This window comes from Lissotriton vulgaris, chromosome 2_1 (assembly GCF_964263255.1).
Source record: "Lissotriton vulgaris chromosome 2_1, aLisVul1.2, whole genome shotgun sequence".
Taxonomy (NCBI): domain Eukaryota; kingdom Metazoa; phylum Chordata; class Amphibia; order Caudata; family Salamandridae; genus Lissotriton; species Lissotriton vulgaris.
In genome coordinates this window covers 1,739,201,483-1,739,223,952 of record NC_141687.1, presented here as the reverse complement: position 1 = coordinate 1,739,223,952, position 22,470 = coordinate 1,739,201,483, and the positions used below count along the sequence as shown (strand labels likewise).

The 22,470-nt window shown below is 44.5% G+C and overlaps 1 protein-coding gene across 1 annotated transcript in view; it reads left to right on the top strand.

The window, feature by feature from the left end:
* Positions 1–22,470, top strand: part of LOC147733211 (mucin-5B-like) — a 1,334,855-nt gene that overhangs the window by 384,795 nt on the left and 927,590 nt on the right. The window contains exon 7 of the mRNA XM_086956056.1: positions 12,379–12,505. Within this exon, the coding sequence (XP_086812182.1) occupies positions 12,379–12,505 (127 nt within the window). The remainder of the gene's footprint in view (positions 1–12,378; positions 12,506–22,470) is intronic.

Sequence of the window (22,470 nt, the reverse complement as noted above, 5' to 3'; positions counted from 1 at the left end):
GCCGCCTCTTCCCGTGTCTCCGCCCCCCTGCCTTGTGCCTTTGAAAACTCCTCGCGGCCCCCGCTTCGCGGGAGCCATTTGCTGAGGAGATTTGGACCTTGTGCTTTGCCTGCCTGGAACCCCGCTGGGTAACTGTTGTCGGTGAGGAGAAGCCGCGTTAGGGTAGAAAGTTGCAGCTACAGGAGGACGGGACTGCGAGGCCCACCAGGCTGTGCGTGAATCTCCTGGCACACCTGCCGCCTCTTCCCGTGACTCCGCCCCTTAATTAACGTCCCGTATAAGACCTGGTGTTATAACGCGTTAGCGGGACGCGTGTGCGGGACACATCCCGGGACAAAGCCCGGACTAAGGGCGGACCCTCTGAGACCCTCCGAGAACTGAGGAGACTGGACTGGGCACATCTCTATGTCCTACAGGTACTGATTGCTTCTGTCATTGCCCATTATTTGCTCTGACTTGTTTGCTTTATCAAACTAGCCTTATAAATGTCTTCTTTAAATATAGACCAGCCCATCCATAACAAACAGGGAGTGCTGCTAAATGGAACCTTGGACAATTACTTTTCTAAATCATCCCCTGATATCGCAAGGGAGATCGTCTTGGCGGAGCGACGGGCGGATCGACGCCGTTCCGTGGAAAGCATAAAAAATGGGTCAGTTTTATTGTCATCACTTCCCGCCACTGGTTTTACCGACACTGACACTGAATTAATAGTTAATGAGTCGATTAACTTATTGGATAACTGGCAATCAAAAAGAGAATGGACACTAGTTTCTGCAAAAAACCAAATAGTTTTTTATCGAGAACCCTCATAGACTTCCTGGAATTGTATCGTAGCGGTATATCTTTTTTCCGCCCCGTCAGGAGTCATGGCATAGTCATAGGGTCAACGATTAACGTGCAGGATGCCTGCCTCACCAGAGGCTACTTCTGGTATTTACAGAAGTGTCCAGAAATGAAAAGTGGGTATGAAAATTTTAAAAATAATGACTAGATCAAGAATAGGCTTTATTTACAAAAACAGGAGACTAATCACTATACTAAAAACCGTTGTGATATATCGGTAATCGAGTTATTGAACTACCATATCGTTTTCAAAAAAGGTGTCGACATGTTTCAGCTCTCGGGCCCTACAGGGTCAGGGGAGCTTTCGTCAGGACAAGGACAAACAACAGACATACATGAAAGCACACACACTTGTTGTGTGGTTCGAATATTTGATGAAATGGAATTTCCAAGCTGTATTCAACAAAAAGGAAGAAGAAACCAACAATCAAATTGTGAGTTGGTTTGTATGTGAGGTACAGCATTCTAGAGCACACATTATGTACAAAGCATGATTAACGCTACATAAGACTCCCCTTAAGGAGACGTAAAAAGGGAGAAACGACAGGTCTAAAAATACGGGGAGAGGGAACCAGCCAAATGGCCGTTAGGTGATCAATGTCTTAAAGACGGATGTCATGCAGAAGTCTTTATTTGGTGACCGGGTTGGGAACAGAACATTGGGTAGTGATCATGATTCAAATCTCTGCCCTGTAACCACACCATACATCAGACAATCAGTGACTGTTTACAACTGCTGTGTGTCACGTATCCAAAGGATACCCATGCATTCATTAATGTTTTACCTTTTTAGTTGAGTTTATTAGGCATCAACAGGGACTGGGAGTCGCTCCTGGAGTTTTACTGAGTAGGAGACAACAGAGGGTCTATGGTTATTAGCTGAGGCGTTCTTACCTGGTTGCTGCAGGAAATGTCAGGAAACGCCATTCTTACCCATGCGGCCCGAATTTCGTGCCTAGTGCTGACTCTGCCCCTGGTTCAGGGTGGGTCTAAACTCTCTGCGCTTATATACTGGTCGCAGACACTAAAAAAGGACTCATGGTTGGAAAGAGAATTGACACTGTAAGATGGTGGACTCACTGATGGAGTATAGAAGTATCCATTGGATAAGATGATTGGGTCTGTGCGGTTATAACTCCATTGATTGGCAGGATTAACCGAACTGATGCCATGGAATGTGGTCATTCATACCTACTACGTCAGTTCTCAATCGATCGACCCATCTCTGTTCTTTATTGAACAAGACTTGCTCAGCATTTTGGTCTTTGTGATCTAGCATTTCAAGAACTGTCCATTTTAGATCATCACACGTATGACCAGCTTCTACAAAATGGGCACACAGTTTGGTTGTGTTCTTTTTCAGCCTCACATTGCTCCGGTGTTCTCCTATACGGAGGTTGACTTTGCGGCAGGTCATGCCGATATATTGTTTTTGGCAGGGGCATGTGATTAAGTAAATCACATGTGTGGAGTTGCAATTCGTATGACTCCTTTGTGTCCAGAGTAGGTTATCATTCAATTGAAGAGTTTTGGTACAAGTGGTAAATTTACAAACCCCGCATGTGCCACAAGGGTAATGTCCAGTGACTGGTATCATATTGATGTCTCTGATCGTATATGGTTCGAACCATGGCAAATCGCATTCCGTCGCCACGAAGGCTCAGGAAGGGATAGACAATACTTTATTGACAAGTTATCATATATATAGTCAATGCATTACAATAAAGACAGATGCAGAAGGCGTAACAGCTGAGAGGAGAGATAAGAATACACATACGTATTGAAAGAGGCGTTACAATAGGCGTGCATGAGGGCATGTACTAGAAACGTCATTATGAGATGTCACAGGTAGGTGTCTCCACAAGAGAATCCTGCAGTGTCAGCAGAAATATATGGCAGAGATGCGCGCGCAGCAGTATGACGTGTGATTGACTATAGCAAGTCTTGTTCAATAAAGAACAGAGATGGGTCGATCAATTGAGAACTGACGTAGTAGGTATGAATGACCACATTCCATGGCATCAGTTCGGTTAATCCTGCCAATCAATGGAGTTATAACCGCACAGACCCAATCATCTTATCCAATGGATACTTCTATACTCCATCAGTGAGTCCACCATCTTACAGTGTCAATTCTCTTTCCAACCATGAGTCCTTTTTTAGTGTCTGCGACCAGTATATAAGCGCAGAGAGTTTAGACCCACCCTGAACCAGGGGCAGAGTCAGCACTAGGCACGAAATTCGGGCCGCATGGGTAAGAATGGCGTTTCCTGACATTTCCTGCAGCAACCAGGTAAGAACGCCTCAGCTAATAACCATAGACCCTCTGTTGTCTCCTACTCAGTAAAACTCCAGGAGCGACTCCCAGTCCCTGTTGATGCCTAATAAACTCAACTAAAAAGGTAAAACATTAATGAATGCATGGGTATCCTTTGGATACGTGACACACGGCAGTTGTAAACAGTCACTGATTGTCTGATGTATGGTGTGGTTACAGGGCAGAGATTTGAATCATGATCACTACCCAATGTTCTGTTCCCAACCCGGTCACCAAATAAAGACTTCTGCATGACATCCGTCTTTAAGACATTGATCACCTAACGGCCATTTGGCTGGTTCCCTCTCCCCGTATTTTTAGACCTGTCGTTTCTCCCTTTTTACGTCTCCTTAAGGGGAGTCTTATATAGCGTTAATCATGCTTTGTACATAATGTGTGCTCTAGAATGCCGTACCTCACATACAAACCAACTCACAATTTGATTGTTGGTTTCTTCTTCCTTTTTGTTGAATACAGCTTGGAAATTCCATTTCATCAAATATTCGAACCACACAACAAGTGTGTGTGCTTTCATGTATGTCTGTTATTTGTCCTTGTCCTGACGAAAGCTCCCCTGACCCTGTAGGGCCCCGAGAGCTGAAACATGTCGACACCTTTTTTGAAAACGATATGGTAGTTCAATAACTCGATTACCGATATATCACAACGGTTTTTAGTATAGAGATTAGTCTCCTGTTTTTGTAAATAAAGCCTATTCTTGATCTAGTCATTATTTTTAAAATTTTCATACCCACTTTTTATTTCTGGACACTTCTGTAAATACCAGAAGTAGCCTCTGGTGAGGCAGGCATCCTGCACGTTAATCGTTGACCCTATGACTATGCCATGACTCCTGACGGGGCGGAAAAAAGATATACCGCTACGATACAATTCCAGGAAGTCTATGAGGGTTCTCGATAAAAAACTATTTGGTTTTTTGTAGAAACTAGTGTCCATTCTCTTTTTGATTGAAAGTTACTCATATAGGGGAACCGAATGGACTCCGTATCCTCTTCCCTCCCTTTTTGATATCGAATAACTTATTGGATAGCCAGCCCTTGGAAGCGTATGTGGTTGTGCTCACACCAAATACCTTACCCAAGACAGACGCGAATGGGTTATCCTCAACTTCACATGCAAATAGTCCAAGTACATTGAAGGGAGATGTTCTGCCTTCAGTGAAAATACCCCGTAATAGGGCCAAAAAACTGACACCCTTCCAAAAAATCTATGGACCACCACCGAATAAAAAGCAGCGGAAAAGGGGGGACCCGTTACAACCCAAGTTGAGCTGTTGTGATTTTGGCAAAAAGGCGAACAATATAGTTAAGGAACCCTGTACTCCACAAATAGATACCGAGGGGATCCATACATCGTCTTCATCTTCAGCCATGTCAAATTTGCCGACAGACAAGGAGGACAGTATGGACACTAGTGTGGTTGTTAATGTACCTATTGAGAACAAGGGTCCTGTGACATTACTTGATATAGAGAGTTTGATTAAATCGTACTCTGCAAATATTTTGGAGAGGTTGATGGAAGTGGAATGTAGGCTGTGTAAAATTGAGCATGCATTGGGAAGCAAGGACGTTGTAATTAACACTAGTTCAAACAATGTAACTAACACGATTCCAAACAATGCATCAAAAAATACACCAACTCCAGTTCAACCACCCAAAACTATTCCTATCCCTATCTGTATCCCTCCCTCAACTGCATCTACCTCTAAATCTATGGGGAACACGATGATAGCGACTGTCCAACACCACCCACCCCTAAACCTCCCCAACAAAAAACTTCTGACCAACCATCGTCAAATGTTACAAACAAAACCATTGGTAACATATCCAATTCACTCTTGGGGAAACCAATAAGGGAGGTGGGGGAAACCAGACATACCTGGGGGAAACCTAGAAGGACTCCTCTGCCTGAACTTCCACCAGAGGCAGTACCCTATGTGGTAGTCCTAACAGGGGTGCCTGTGCTTGGACAAAATAAGAGGGAGGGTTTCGCCCAATTAAAAAATAAGATTATGCATTGGATGAGTATATATAGGCCAATTGCAAATCATATTAATGGTGAAATTGCCCATGTTCGTCGTCTTCAATGGTTGGGGGGTAGACCCAAAGACATCGATGGTGACGTGGTGGTGGTGAATTTTAGGGACCCTAATGCTGTTCAATTCATATTGAACTGGCAGACAGGCAGCTCTAATAATATAATAATCCCTAAACCACTAACATATTTTTATCCAAGGTCAGTGGTGTTTCCACCCCAGCACCATCCGCCCCAGTATCAACCATTACAGCATATACCCCAAACCCAGCCAAATAATCATCTCATTGCACAGAATGCTGGGAGCAATCAATATGCTCTGTATCCCCCTTTACTACAGAATGCAAACAATATGCATTATGTTCCCTGCCCTGTGGTAGCCCCAGACTCTATGGGATGGAATTACGAATCGGCTAAAACATACACCTCCCAGAAAGGAAGGATGGATCACCTAAAACCCTTCACACCTCTAGAAACCTTTAATAGGTTTGACATTTTTAGCGGTCTAGATGATTGCGACTGATGTTTTTTGATTCGGGGGGGGGGGGGGGTGAGGGGCCAGAAACAACGAGTCTTGGTGATGTGGGTATTGTCAATATACCTGACGTACTGGTTAATCCTGTGTCTTCTTGTTTGGATAAAACTGTACCTCATGATGTAAATGTATCCCATGATGTAAATATTCTAGAAGAGCAGGTATTACCCACAACCATTTTGAGTAATAACTCATCCCTAGAGGTAACGCCCTTGGTAATACAACCTGTGCTTCCCATTAACTATGAAGAGATGCCTACGGCTTTTTCTGAGAGGCCACTTGCTCTTGAGATGCCGGTTAAAATGGTCTGTTGGAATATAGCTGGAGTTGTAAAAAACTTGAGGGACCCGGAGTGGGCAAACTATATAGAGTCCTTTGACCTCTGTTTCTTTCAGGAAACCTGGGCAGTGGAGACGCCCCATAGGGTGGGCTACAAGACCTACGGAATTGGTGCGATACCTTCTAGAAGTGGAAGGCCGTCAGGGGGTCTTTTGACGTGGGTGAAAATAAACTTAAGGGTAAAAATTGAGGAGATACCTACAAATTCTGTAGATATACTAGCTTTAAAAGCCACAGTTTGTAACGGGAAGAACTTATTTCTTGTAAATGTCTATAATAGGCCCCTACCCTCTTCAGGAGAATCACCAACCATTGCAAAACTAGATTTTTTCTTGAGTAGATTAGACCCGAGGGAGGACTTTGTTATCCTGGCTGGCGATTTAAATTGTAACTTCGAGCCAGTTTTGGGTCTTAGCGAAATCTTCTATGAGGAAGATCAGGCAAACAAAATCCCTATTCTGGAGAATGTTAAATCGGTTAAATGTTCAACACTGGGTCTTCAACTGATTAATTTATGTACGGAACACTCTCTTAGGGCTTGCAACGGACGGTTACCATCCGATAGCTCTAAGAAACCAACATTTACCAGGAACAATTATAAAAATTACCTAGATTTTGTGATTGCTTCTATTCCCCTCTGGCCACATCTCTTGGACCTTGAAGTAATGGAACGATTTGAAAGCGATCTTTTCCCCCTAAACTTGACGTTAGATGTCTCACTGTTTAACGATATGGTTCAGCAACTTACATCTGAGGAAAGTGGTGTTGATAATTCTGAGATCCATATTAGCAACAACAGAAGATCTCTGAAATGGCCATTTATACTGGACCACAGTGACATCCTTAGTGAAATATACTCACTTCTTGCTGGGACTTTTGGACCTCACTTAGCCGTAATGTTTGAGGATGAAACCAAAATGTCATTCTTGCCAATACACCAGAATTTTTTTGCTGACCTAAGATTACTAGTCACCAAAATGCCCAAAAAAACCAGCAGAAGACCCAGAATCTGTCCCACAGTAAGCCATGGTATGACAGATCCTGCAGAGAGTCAAAGAGGGAATTATTAATTGCAATAAAGACCAAGTCTCCAATAGATGTAAAAAGAGCAAGGAATAATTATAAATCTGTCCAAAGGGCCTCAAAGATAGCATGGGAGGAAGACAAATGGGCCAATTTGTTGCTAGCCGCCAGATCGCGTGATAATGTGGCTTTCTGGAGGCTGGTCGCAAATGGGAACCATGTAGGTAGGGTGGTCAAAGACGTTTTTTTGGATGAGCAAACTTGGGTCACCCATTTTACGAATTTATACAAAAAATATGATGACCCACATATGGACACAAGTGTGGCAAACCACGAACCCCCAGCAGACCACCTGGTTTTTACTTTGGGGGAAACAGAGCTGGCAATAACCCAAATCAAATCTGGGAAAGCCCCAGATTTGGACAAGATCCCGGGGGACCTATACAAGCATGACCTAGAAGTATGGGCACCTTACATTAATTACTTGTGCAATACACTATCTTGCACTTTAGAATTCCCTGAAAGTTGGAAGGGAGCGGAAATTGTTTTAATTTTTAAAAAAGGAGATAGGATGGACCCATGTAATTATCGGCCAATAAGTCTAATGGACATCCTACAGAAAATCTACTCACGACACATTTTACTACGCGTGAGTGACTGGCTAGATGAAAATACAATTCTAACTAAATTCCAAGCCGGATTCAGATCAAAAGTCAGCACAATAGATCATATCTTTAGATTCTGCTGCCTCTATTGGAAGTAAGTAGTGATTAAAAGGTGCCACTTATATGTTGCCTTTGTTGATTTAAGGGCAGCATTTGATCTGGTGCCTCGCAATCTCTTATGGAAAACCTTGAGTGCAGCAGGCATGCCAAATAATCTTGTCGTTCAGATTAAAGAGTTACACGAAGGGAATTTTGCGAGAATTAGATGGGGCCCAAATGGTGAATTAACTCAAAAAATACCCATCGAACGTGGAGTCCGTCAGGGCTGCGTCCTGGCTCCTACGCTCTTCTCCCTTTTTGTAAACGATATTCCCTCTTTTTTAGAGAGATGTAAAAATGACTCTCCTAAACTGAACGGCGAAAAGGTGACATCCTTACTATTCGCTGATGATACCATTTTGATTTCCCAAACGAAAAATGGCTTACAGACATTATTAGACACCTTCAGTGAATATTGTAGCCAAAAGGGGTTGGAGATCAATGGGAAGAAGACCAAATGTATGGCCCTAAATCCGATTAAACCGGACAAGGGCTGTCCAACATTAAAATGTGTAAAGTTGGAATGAGTGCCTCATTTTTCATATTTAGGGGTGACCCTGGATTCAAACTTTACCTGGAAAGCCCAAATGGATAAAAGTAAATTAATCTTTGCACAGAATGTTAAACCAATTCTTAGGGAGCAAAGCCTGAGCACCAGCAAAGCGGTGTCCCCAGTGATGGAATTATTTAAATTTAAGGTCCAATCATCAGTCCTCTATGGTGCAGAAATATGGGGTCCTGGGTCCAGGGAGACTTTTAGTGTCCTAGACAATAACTTTATGCGAAGTTTGGTAAGGGTCCCGAGAGGCACCCCACTAGTACCCCTGGAACTGGACCTAAACTTTAAAAGAACTGACCACCAAGTCCTGATTCGACCTCTAATGCTGTGGGTTAGATTATGGCATGTCCCTGAACTCCAAGATTATAGAGACGGGCTAAAAGAAATCATGATACTTGACAGCCAGACTGCCACCCCATGGCTGAGGCACTTTAAGACTTGGCTGAGTAATATAGGATTGAAACATTTTTGGGAGAACCCCGAGCAATTACCCGTCAATCCCAAACTAATTCTAAAAAGGGCCTTTTGGAGTTTCATATCAAATAGGACTGTAAGTAATACAACTAGTGGGACCTTAGTTTCAAAGTTCCTAAATTTTAAGGACGAACCCTTTTATGAGATTTTTATGGATGAAATAGAGCCCCCACTTGCCAAAACTTTATTCTTAAAATTCAGATATAGAAATCTATTAATTAAAACTACTTTGGCTCGTTGGGCTAGGAACCGTGATTTATCGTCCCCACATAGGACGAAATTTGTCCTATGTGTGAACTCAACCAGATTGAAAACGAGCAACATATCCTCCTTTTCTGCCCTCTTTATGCTCAGGCAAGAAAGAGATGGATCAAACCAATATGCCTACTCTTAGGCTTGAGGTCATGTTCACAGGCTCTGAGAATCCTAACAACAAACACATCTCAACAGATAACATTTAGTGTCAGTAGATTTTTACTTTCTATCTTTTATCAAAGCAAACAAATGGGGCATCAATTGTAACTGAACTGATTTGCTTGGAAATTGACGTGATGGTCCATTCTATGATTTATAAAAGTATTGTTTCCGCTCCAATTATCTTCCAACTTGAATTGTACTTTTTTAACTAACGTTTTTTATGCAGTGATATGTTTTTATTTATTAATGAAATGTAATGTAAAGTATGCATTGTTCTTTTATGGCATTTAAGCCAAAATAAAGAATTTTGAATTGAATTGAATTGAATATATTAAGTTGATGGGTGGAATGGTTGCAAAAGTGTCAGCCACCGACAATCACTTAGACTGAATTCTAATCCATCTTTTTTTACTCAGTATAGCATACCATTGTCCTCTGGTCCTACCCTTTGGTCTAGCCTACCTGGGTTAACAATACAAACTCCTGGTCTATGTTGCTTCCTCTCTGCGGAAGATGACGAAGAAAAATATTCCAAAGTCAAAATATTGTGTCATCTTCAAATTTCATACCTTGCAATTGATCCTTAGCAACACTTTCCCTAGGCATCTCATGTTAGTAGATTGCTAAATTATCACATCTTCTGTCAGAGGTCAGACATATCCAAAGAAAGGTAACTGTGGAAAGAAGCTCTTTACACATCCACGCACATTCACACAACAGTAAGGGTATACAAGCATCCAAAATGTATGATGAATGAAAAGACTGGCCTTTCAATAATAACCAACCGTTGCTACCTAAGGCTTATTCTTGCGAACAAATGACCTTGGCTTTACTATACACAAAAGTTTTGGGATCGGAGTACGTAACAATAATTTTTGTAAGACAAATTGACCAAAGATGCAACAGGTCCTCCAAATTTAGTGTCATGTTTATTGTCATATGTTGCTCTTGCTCTAAACTCAGAACAATCTTAGCTTTGCTTCATGCCCTTTTCCGATAAACTTATTGGAGAGCCAACATAAATTCCCTGATTACTTGATCATGACTACCACCAGAACTTATTTTTCACATGGAGGGACACAATGATGCCTTTGCCATACCACTGACACAACACTGTCTCCTTTGCTCTGTTGGACATCGGTGGCTCCTGTCTTCATATCGTATTTTGGGAATACTTCCTACTAGTCATTGCTCACAAATTTTCATGATAGTTCGGCCATTATCTACATTAGCCTTGAGGAAGTGTACTGGGATAAAGAAAATGTTGGTTGCATGGTTGTATTGTAAATTTGTAAACATGGAAAAACTATTGTCTCTTTGGGCATATTTGTGTTACACACATTCTTTTGTGTGCTCTTATACCAAACCTTTTCTGTACAGGTCAGACTTATAATGTGCTTATAAGTTGATGCTAGGCAGTTCATGGAGATCGGGTGCCCAGGCAACAAAAGCAGTTCCAACGGAATTTTGTTCCTGGGCAATCTCTAATTGTAATATGGTTGGCATCCCAGAGCACAGAGAAGCACAAATCCTCAATGACTCCCCTTGATACAGGCCACATGGGCTGCTACGAAGACAGTGATTATTATTATTATTATTATTATTACATTTAAGCTTCTAAAGCGCGCAGCTACCCGGAGGTTTACCGGCGCTAAGGACCAGATTAAGGGGGAGAGCAGACTGAAAAGAAGAGGCAGAGTTATTGGTTAAATTACCAAGTTTTGATTTCTCTGCGGAACTTGAGGTAACAGGATTCAGTGCGAAGAGATGGTGGAAGAGAGTTCCAGAGGGAGGGAGCCAGGACGGAGAAAGAACGACCACCCATTCTGGCTCTCTTAACTCTGGGAACATGAACCCTGTACTGATTGGATGATCGGAGAGTGCGGGCAGGGCAGTATCGATGCACTAAAGTACTAAGGTAGGATGGGGCTCCACCTGCGTTGATTCTGTGCATGTAGCAGAGGGCCTTAAATTTTGTACGGCTTTCAATGCGTAGCCAGTGCAATTCACGAAGAGAGTTGGAAGTGGGGGATAGGTTGGGAAGTTTACAGAGCAGTCAAGCCGCCATGTTCTGGACTGTCTGTAGTTTGCGGGTCACCTCTTTGCACGCCCCCAGGAGAAGAATGTTGCCGTAGTCCAATCTGGAAGTGATTAAGGCCTGGACTTAATCACTCACTCTTTTATGCTGCTTGGTTTGCACTCTAATTCCAATTTGGTTGCAAACTAGGCGATTTCCAAATTGAAAAAATCGAAATATGAAATATGCTCGTCTGTTCCTCCATGTTGTAAATTATATATTTATAATTAATATTTTATTGGAGTAGAAATTTCCTGAATGTTTTAGCCATGGTGTGTGGGTGCGTTCGGAGTAATAGCTGTGCTTATTCTTTGTTATAGCAGAAGTGAGTTTGTGACTATTCGAACTTCCTTTCATAGCCATCTTTTATTTCATCATAATTCTCCTCCAAATTGAATTCGTACTAAAATCTCATCCACATTTGGAAACGATGATGGTGAAACATTACTCTCCGCCACCTTTTCTAGTCTCGCTGCCAACATGGGACAGACTAGAATGTCTGAAAACACCCCCAGAACATATATATTACTTTGGTGTTTCCTCTACACATATTGGTTCTATGATTACACGTTTTTATTTAAACGGTTACATTGGTTGAGATATTTTAAGAAAATAGTGAATAATTGAGAAGCCTGAGCCACTCATTCTGGATTCAGTCATATCAAAAACCTCTGATAGTCGTTCAACATGGGTGTGGCCATCTGAAAACTGTGCCTTGTGATTTGTAGGGCATGTCTGACTGCCACAAGGTTGCTAGGTCTTTATGGTGTGACCTGAACGTATCAGGAAGTACATGTTCCTTGGTGTTCAGGGACTGTAGCCTAACTGTGAATATTTTGGATACCCTCCTGTAAGTAACAAAGTGTTTTTTAGCTAAATTAAGAACGGTGTTCTGAAGAGGAGGATATGTACATGCACCTTCTCAGGATTTAAATGATAATTTTCAATTCTTACTCCTTTTTTCTGGCATAGAACTGTATCTACGATACATGCAACTCTGTGAAGAGTGAAGACGCCCTGTGTGCTGCTTTGTCGACATATGCCAAGGAGTGCTCTGAGAAGGACCTAAAGATTTTTGGATGGAGAACAGGAATTTGTGGTACAGTATACACACTTGGAGTGAAAGAGACAATCCTTATTTGGTCTCCCTGATACAATAACAGTTGTGATATATATGAGACTTGCGAAGAGTAGCCCTGAGAAATACCAAGGAAATTCCGGCTTTCCAAATTAAGGATTTTATCAAATTACGAATGTTTGAATTCTTAACCCTAATCGGTTGAGTGAGCTACACAGGGGTGTGCTTTCTTTTGTGAAATTCGTTAACATGTATCAACTTCAGTAGAGAAGGTCAAAAGAAAATATTTTGGGAAATCAGTGTATTCTCACAGATTCCTGAGTAAGGGATAATAATTTAAGGATTAAGATAAAGGTACAAATCATGCATATATAGTGAAGTACGTGTCATTACATAATGTTCAGTCCCTAAATATGGGTAACCGGAGCAGGTTCTCATTTTATATAGGCTTAAATACCAGAAGCTGTGCTGTCAAGCCAATAGAGACACTATTTGAATAGACATGTATTGCCTCTCTTGGGATATGTCTGAGAAGTGAAGGGTGAAAGGGCCCATGGAGGGCAATAGCTCTTATGAGTGAAGCTGGTGCATGGGATGTGTGGTATCCTATGACTAGTTGTCTTCACCTAGGTAGTGGGACCATTGATAAGTGACTGGCAGGAAGCCTTTATTTACTGCATCTATGCAGAGGACTAGTTTAGGTTCTAGGCATTGTTTAACTAGGGGGTTGTGTTTGAAAGAGGCTACCAACTGAACAAGTATTTGCAATGCAATAGATCTCGCATTTGTAAGAGTTAGAGCTATTGGAGTTTGTAATAACTGCCTTTTACACATGTGTTTTGAGTGGACTGCATGTCTGTGGTTTGGAGTGGAATTATGTGGGTTGAATTGGAATTGTTAGTTGTGGAATTATGTGGGTTGGAATTGTGTGGTCATCACCTGGACGGTTCTGAAGAATTACTGGCAATATCCAACTGATGTAGCGGGAGCCAGCAATAGTCAAGGCTGCACTAGAAACCCCTCTTACATTTGGCAACAATGTTTAAACCAACCCACACTGCAGGAGGCTGTGACTAGAATGAGTCCATGCCAGGACATCCTACTCTCAGCACCCTGGAATGCAGCTACTGAGAAAGTGGCAGAATGGGCTTAGCAATGGTAAATTGCACCAGAAAAGGAAAATAAGCTAAGGGTAATAAAACATTGTAAAATCCCTATCTTAGGGGATCTATTTTAGTTAAAATAACCTAGACTTACCGTGTCACCATGACCACAAACCTACAAACAATTGATTTCTTGTCCAGTGGCGGACACAAATTTGACCAGGAAGGGGGTGGGGGCTGTAAGACCTGGCTCCTTTTGGCTAAAGTCCCTAAACATTTTGCTTTCCCGCTAGACCTTTGTCTGACATAGTGTTGCCAACTTAGATACTTTGGACACTTTGCTACTGCTAAACAGTGTCAAAGTGTAAGTGTTCCCTGTATGAAGTTATGGTAATTGGTTGCCCATGATTGGCATGTTTGCCTTACTAAGTGAAGTCCCTAGTAAAGTGCACTATGTGTGCCAGGGCTGGTAATGCAAAGGCTACTAGTGGGCCTGCAGCACTATTTGTGCCACCCACACAAGTGGCCCTAAAAAGGGAACTCAGGCCTGCCATTGCAGGGCCTGTGCGCAGTTTGTGAAACTGCCATGTTGTTCGGTCAAGTGCATTCACTTGTCAGACCTTACCCTTCCCTTTGTGTGTGCAGCAGACACCCCTATGGTAGGTTTAGGGTCCCCCCTGGGCAGGGTGCAGTGCATGTGAAAGGTATGACATGTACTAAGGTGTGTGCCAAGTCCTGACAGTTAAATAATCTCAATATTCGTTTTTCACTGTTGATAAGCCATCTTGCCCATAGAATAGAATAGGAAGGCTGTGTAATATGTTTTCCAGCCTATCTTCCTAAAAGTTTAAGATGGAAAGGTGAAGTTTAGTATGCCTGAACTCACAATGTAATAACACATCGTTTTATGTAGGTGGCTTTTGCATTGTGTTTTCAGAAGCCACTCTCTTAGAAGTGGCTGTGTACTTATGCTCTGACATTTCTGTTTTTCTCTGCCTGGCTGTGGATTGACAGTCTGGATTGGAAAGCAATAGGATCTGGGGAATGTGTTGACCCAGGGGAGGAGGTGAGACAGCAACAGAATGACCTGCCTCTGGAGTGTAGGGGGAGGAGAAGCCCTTAGAGATGAAGTGGCCTGGGTTGCTGCTATAAAACAATTTGCCCATCTCCTGCTGAGTGATTGAGAATCCAGACCCCCACTAATCAAAGGAAGAGAGGTGTCACTGGCAGGGATGCACCCAGAACTGGTTTTATGCAGGGGTCAATGCCCCCTGAAGCACAAAGACTTCAAAGCCGAGGGTATAACTATGAGAGATGAAGCCCCTGTACTTTGGAGAATTGCTTGATCAAGTGTGAACAAGACTGGAGCTGCTTCATGATCAAGCTGACCTTGGCCAAGGAAGAAATAACTGAAGACACTGATGGATAGGACTGCTCTTGCTGTGTGATCTGAGGCTGACCTGTAGTTTGCTGTTTTAACCAAGAAAAGGCTAAAGGAACTTTGCTGTGTGTTGGTTCCCCCTGCTGGAAAGACTTTGTGGTGTGCTGTGTCCTGAAGTAACTATCCCCAAGGGCATGAGGTGAGCTGGCTCCCTGTTCGGAAGCACAGGAACATAAACATTTCTAGGAGAGTCTCAGCAGTGATGTGTGAGCACGCCTGTTGCAGTCTGAGACCATCGTAAGGACTACCTGTGATCGCAGGTGCCTGGAGTCCAAATGAGTCTCTGTGGCACTGTGTGTGCGTGCTTTGTGCAGCCTGAGATCTTCAGGATGATCGCTCTGTGATCTGGGGTACCTGGAGTCCAAGTAAGGATCAGCGACACCGTGTCCATGTTCTTTGTGCTGCCTGAACCCTTTTGTGAGGATTGTCCAGTGTTAGTGTGCACTGGAAGCCAAGTGAGTCTCAACACTGTTGTGTGCGGGTGCCTTGTACACTGCAAGACTTTCATGAGGATTGACCTTGTCATCGGGTGCACCGGAATCCAAGTGAGTCTCAACGCAGTTGTGTGCATGTGTGTTGTGCACTGTGAGGCCTTCGTGAGGATTTGCCGTGTATTGTTTGCACCGGAGTAAAGTAAGTATCAGTGATGCTGTGCGTGTGATCTTCGTGCATCCGGAGACTCATGTTTGGGGTGCCCAGTGATCATGCATCCAGAGGGAAAGAAGATTTAGCGACGCTGTTTGCGTGTGCTTGGTGGCAGCCTGAGATCTTCGTAAGTGAAGCGACCAGGACTGGCAGTCCCAGAGGAGCTGATTTGCCGGCCTGAGCCGCTGTTGCCATTTCTCAAAGCTGCATTGGAGGCCCAGCTGCCGACTGAGGAGAGGAGAGTGAGTTCAGAGGGAGAAGCTCTCAGCCTCTCTCTAGGTTGGCAGTGCTCACCTCTGCTTCGACTCGCGTTGCAGCCCGTATCGCCAAAGCAGTGGTGGTGCAGGGGCTGGGATTACATCGTACTGTGTGAGGAGCAACTGTGAAAGGTGAAGAGACTGCCTAAGGCCCAGTAATCGGGGCCTGAGTGTATTACGCATTATTCCATTTCTGAAGAATGGAGTACCTGACTGTCGTATTACACATTGCATCATTTTTGTCTAACAACGTATCTGAATAGAGTATTATGCATTGCATTATTCCTGCATACCGAACTACCTGATTAGTGTATGATGCATGGCATTTTTATCTGCATAACAAACTACCTGATTGTCACATGACGCATTGCATTGTTTCTGAATAACGATCTACCTGATTAGCGTATTGTGCATTGCATTTCTCCTGCACAATGATTTACCTGATTAGTGTGTATGCATTGCCTTATTTTTGCAGAACGACATATCTGGTGGTGGTATCATGCATTGCCTTACTTGATCTTGCAAAGTACCTGATTGTTACGTTACGCATGATAGTATTATTGCATTGCAAACGTATCAGATTTTAGCATTACGACTTTGATATGATTTTAGGAGTACAGGAGAATCTTTAGACGTGATCATTGATATCGCCAGAACTTACAAGGGCTTCCTGGCCTAACAACTGGCCAGGAGAAATATTACCCAACCTCATATGTTGGTTTTATATCATGTAGTCTTATTGTATATCTTTTTACATACAGTTTATACGTGTTTTTACAACACTCGTGTGGAGTCATTGGGTTATTGTGAGCGTGGTTGCGAATACTTTACACATTTGTCTTGAAGATAAGCGTGGCTGCTTGTGCCAAGCTACAGAGGGGTGAGAGGGGCTATCTAAACAGATGACCTTCTTTTCCCTGACGTTGGAACGCGGATCCATACTTGGCCTAGGGTACCTACCTCAGCCAACCAGGGATCCCGGGTCTAACAGACTCATACCACTCACTCACACCGATGCATTCACACACACACCGCCATACATTCACACCACTCAATAACAAGTACACATTCATTCATACATATACGCATGCGCGCATCAAACATAAAATATACATAAAACTTACTTAAGTTGGTGCTCTTCGATAAGAAAGCCTCAGAGGTGCCAGGAGGGTTGAGACTGCCGCCTTCCCTCCAGCCAATGGGGAAAGGCAGCAGTGTCAACTTTGTCCCAGAGTGGGATGGGGTAAGAGAGACTGCCAAACCCAACCCCACCCCACCCGACTCCATGACGAGGTGTCACTGATTAACACTCGGCACTGGGCACTTCCGGGTGTAGAATTGAAGCGCCCAGGTCTGAGGCAATCAGTGAGGATCCCCCTCGTCACAAGAGAGAGGACCTCAAGGAACTTTTGCCAGGCTGTGGAGGTCACTCTGACAGGGCTGTGAAATCCTTAGCCTGGCAATGTTCAGCTCAAGCAGCCAAGAGTATGAACATTTAGCGCATGTCCAGCTCCTCTCTGCCTGACTTGAACAAGAAGAGAGTCTGTCAGGCTGACCTTTGTTCTCCCTGACAGACACTCTTCTTGCCTAGATAAAGGGGGAGGGTATGGCCCATCAGCCTATATGGATGGGCTACTGCTGTTCTTGTTGCCAAGGTGTTCTTAACGGAAAAGAGGAAGGCACAGCTTTAATTTATGTCAGGCATCTGATAGCATTCTTCAGTATAGAAGGCCTTCCATGCACAAAACGGTTTGTTTGAGTTCGCACTTTGTGTTACGTCACCAAAGTTAGCTTATAGATGTAAAGAAATGCCTCTTTTTGCATGTTTATCCTCACATTTTTGGACTGATGCAGATGGCTGTGCCCTGAGGCCTGCTAACCAGACCACAGTGCCAGTGTTCTAACCCCTTACAAAGTGTACGTCGAATTGGCAACCCCAATTGGCAGAGACTGATTTACTTATAAGTCCCTAGTATGTGGTACCCAGAGTGCCCATGGCCTGTAAGGTATTGTGCCTAGGGCTGGGCAGTGAACTCCACTTTGTTCGCTGAGTTTTCAGAGTTTTCCGCACTCCGCAGAGCTTGCGAAGTGCAGAAAACTCTGCTCCGCATTATGGACAATGGTAATTTGGCAAGTGTGAGCTGCCGCTTGGTCAGAACTTCTTACAGTGCAGCAGGAAGATCAGCATGAGCAGGAGTTTGCACCGCACTCAGCCACTTGCGGAACTCTGCAGACTTTTTTTGTCACTTCACGGAGTGCTGTGTAGCAGAACTCCACGGACTATGCCAGGCCTGATTGTGCCCACACAGGGCTGCAGCATTGATTGCGCCACCTTGTATGTGACAAAGTATAAAATGGCTTCCAGCCTACCACTGCAGACTGAAAGGGCAGTGGTATCACTGCTGGTTTGTATTTGCCATTCAAGCCCCCACTTCACTTAATCATACACGCAAGTATCCCCTAAGGAAGTCCTATTGAGCCCTAAGGCAGGGAGCTGTATATTATTAAGCAGGACATGCACTTTATATATATGTCCTGACAGCAACATTTCCAAATTGTTGTTTTGCTTTGGGAGAGTGTGTAGCCCTGTAGAAATGGGGGTTTCTAGTTGGCTGAGGTAGGTACCTTTGTCCAAGTAGCGACCCTTCTTCCTAGTCAGGGTAAGGGAGTTACACTCCTACAATAACCCCTGCTCAATCCCTTGGAGGCTTGGCATGAGCAGTCAGGCTTATCTCAGAGGCAGTATGTAAAGCATTTACACATAACCAACAGTAATACAGTAAAAACACTACAAAAGGACACCACATCAGTTTAGAAAAATATCCAATATTTTTATATATCCAAAACAAGACCAAAACAATAGGAATCCAACATACAATACTTAAAAAATATGCACTTCGCAAGAATACTTTAAAAATACAATTCCTTGAAGTTGGTCGCTCCATCCAGCTCTACCACAGTGCTGTACCCAACAGAATCCAACAATTCCACCTGACCGCATCGGTCAGGGGTGCGTCAACAGAATTGTGGACAGTACCTTTTGTGTTGTGGCTGACACATTGGTGCTGGCTGGTCATTGCAACCATCGCAGTTGTAATTCGGCGAGACCAATTCGTTAAGACCAGTACTGCAGTGGGGAGCGAAGGCGGTGCTCTTTGCAGTGCTGATAGATAACAGTGCAGGCAACAGAGCTGGCTGTGGGAAGCTGGTGTTGGTCAGTACGGACTGCGGTGTGGGATGGGGCGGTGCGTCGTGTGACTTACGAGCAGTGCCCCCAAGCCATGATGCGGTCACGGAATTAATGGTCTGTGTGCAACGACAGCGTCGGTGAGAGCCGGGCAGTGAAGTGAAGGGAGACGGTGCAGAGTGCAGTGCAGTGCCCACAGGTAACGGTGCAAGCAGCAGCTTGCTAGCGGTGGAGGGTGATCGACGCTGTCAGTGAGACCAGGGTTGCGGTGCATGTTACAGTGGTGGCCTCTGCTGTGCCTTCACGACACAGTGCAAGCAACAGAGTCAGTTGCTTTTCCCTTCACTGTGGCAACTGAAACAGCGGTTCCAAAAGTGGTACCCAGAGGTTGGTGAAGTCTTTACAGTCTATGAGACTTCAGAACCTTCCACTGCCCAAGGCACAGGCAACATCTGCAGGCCAACCCAACAAAGCAATATCACAGCACAGGGGCAGTACTCCTCCTGGCAGCTCTTCCAGCTCTTCTTCTTGGCAGGTTCCTTTATTCCAGTGAGTTCTCTAAAGTCTTTGATCTCCCTGAGACTTCCAACAGGAGACAAGCTCTACATCAAGGCCTTAGAGAAAACTCTAACAGCAGGATGATGAAAGTACACGCCATTCCTTTCCCTGTCCAAGACAGAAACAGCAAGCAGCAGGCCAATACAACAGAGTATGCAGCATAGTGACAGTTCCTCCTGACAGCTTTTCCAGACCTTCTTCCTGGCAAGTTCCTTGGTTCAACAGTAATCTAAAGTTCTGGGGTCTGGACCCCACCTTTTATAGCACAAATGTATTTGTTCTCAGTGGCAGAAAAGCTTTTTGCCCAGCCAAAACCAGTTTTGTTGTCTCTGGTGCTGCTTCATGGCAGGAGGTGGAGACGGCATTGTCCAAGGCAGACAGGGCCTATTTAGGTGCAAAGGAAATCTCCTCCCACTACTCTGAATGCAGACCATGCCTATCAGGTGCTAGTGAAAACTCCTCCCACTACTCCGAATGCAGCCCAGGTCTATTCAGCCCAGCCCTGACTCATTCAGGAAAAGGCAGGACACATATCAACCCCCATTCCCAATGGCCGTCTGAGAGAATGATCATCCCCAGCCCCATGTCACTCCAAAGCCAGACAGTCAATACACAAACCTGCAGAGGCATAGAGGTTTTATAAATTAACTCCCATTCCATCCTAAGGGACAGATAGCCTTTCAATAGTGAAACACGAAATTGGCAGTATTTCAATATCAGGAAATGCCACACACCTCAGTACATGTCCTACCTTTCACATACACTGCACCCTGCTGATGGGGCTACCTTGGGCCTACCTTAGGGTGACTCACATGTAAGAAAATTGAAGTTTAGGGCCTGGCTAGTGGATGCACTTGCCTGGTCTACATGGCAGTTACAAACTGCATGCAGACGCTGCAGTGGCAGGTCTAAGTTACATTTACAGGCTACACGTGAGGGTGGCACAATCAGTGCTGCAGGCCAACTAGCAGCATTTGGTTTAGAGACCCCGGGCACACACAGTGCGCTGTACTAGGGCATACCAGTACATCAAATATGCCAATCATGGAAATGGCAATTCATAACATAATGTATCTGGAGAGCATATTGACTTTAACACTGAACAGCAGTGGTAAAGTGCCCAGACTCATACAACCAACAGAAACAGGATTCAAAACAGGAAGCCAAAAAAGAAAAAGTCTTGGGGTAAAGCCACTGTAAATGCCGAGTCTAACAAGCCCTGTTGGCTAACACAGGGTTACAGACTGACCACTCAGCCTGGCTAACTTCTGAATGAAACTACTCAAATGGGTACTGTAAGGTATCAAAATATTTCTGGGATGAAACCTATCTTGATTCCCAAGTCTAATTTTATGTCACAAATAAAGAACTTTTAGAAAAGTTGCCACTCTGTGACCCACTTGCTCGGGGGCCTCACAAAGTCACTGGCCACACGAGACAGCTGTCTGCCCTCCTGGAGAGTCGTGTGAATGACTCCCAAGTTTAAGAACAATAGCAGCCGGCTACAGGGCAAGGTGTTACCTCACATTTGCAGGCAACCACTCAGGGTGTTGGCCCACATGGGGAACTTCAAAGGTGTAGCCGCCTTTTGTGGGCAAGTGATGATCACACTCTTGAGGGGCTGCCCTTTGTTCAGGTAGACAGACTGATGGCAGAAACATAGATGGGAGACCAGTGCCCAAACCGGATTTCCAATGGACATGTCGCCCAATGATAGCCTCACTCAAAGGTGGACTACCAAGCTCCTAACAACCGAAGAAGAGTTCAGACATCTTGATAGTGGGCAGGATAGTGCACTCTGGGGTTGATAGATGCCACACATAGCCAGATAATCATCTTCATGGGGAAGTGGACCTGGTAGCTCATTGGCTAGTGACTGCATCATCACCCCAGGACAATTTCTGGTAATAAGCACAGCACCCCTGGCACCCTGAACATTAGAGCACACCATAACTGGAAAGAGGACCGAAGAATGACTGCTCTACTGACCTCTGGACTTGGCAAAGAGAGGCTATACTAATTGCTGGACTGCATCAGTCACACCTTGAGCTACGAAATTAGGACTGTGCCTGTTGCACCTTGCTTGGGGAAAAGGAGCCTCCCAGCCTCAGACAAAAGAAGTGATCCTTAGGGTCAGCTGAATGACCGCCAGAAACCAGCACCAAGGCTAACAAAACAGAAGTAGCCCAACTCGTCAAGCCAGTAAATGTAAATGTATTTGAGCTTATATAGCGCACAGCTACCCACAAAGGGTTTCCCGGCGCTTGCTTAGGGAACCGGTCCTGGTATTCCCCTGTGAGATAACCCCGGCAGGGTATCCGCAAGGTGAAAGCCAGGCATCCCGCCACGAGGGGCCGTTGTGGAGATTAAGCAAGCTATTGCCCAGAGTCGCAGAGTGTGAACCCTTGAGTCGAGAAGGCACCGGAGCGAGAATTATCGAGTCCGTGGAATTTTTGAGCCCAAGACCCGCCGAGGTGGGGAATTGAACCCTGGTCCAGGGCCGATCTCAGCTTCCGGGTCTGCCGCCTCTAACCCCTGAGCCACACTTCTCCACACCAGTAGCCACTCCAGAAGAATCTCTGCTGACTGGTGCTGTGTGCCCCAAGAGACTGATCCTCAATGGCCAAATGTTTCACCTCAGTGGGCCAGACCTAGGAGCGTCATCTGAGTCCAGATTGATCACTCAAGAGGGACAACAGCCTCCACCAAGGGATATCACATCCACCACTGTCGCTAGAGACCGGTAACCCAGCTGCAGATGGCTCTCTACTGTCTCAAAGAGAACTTCGAATGAC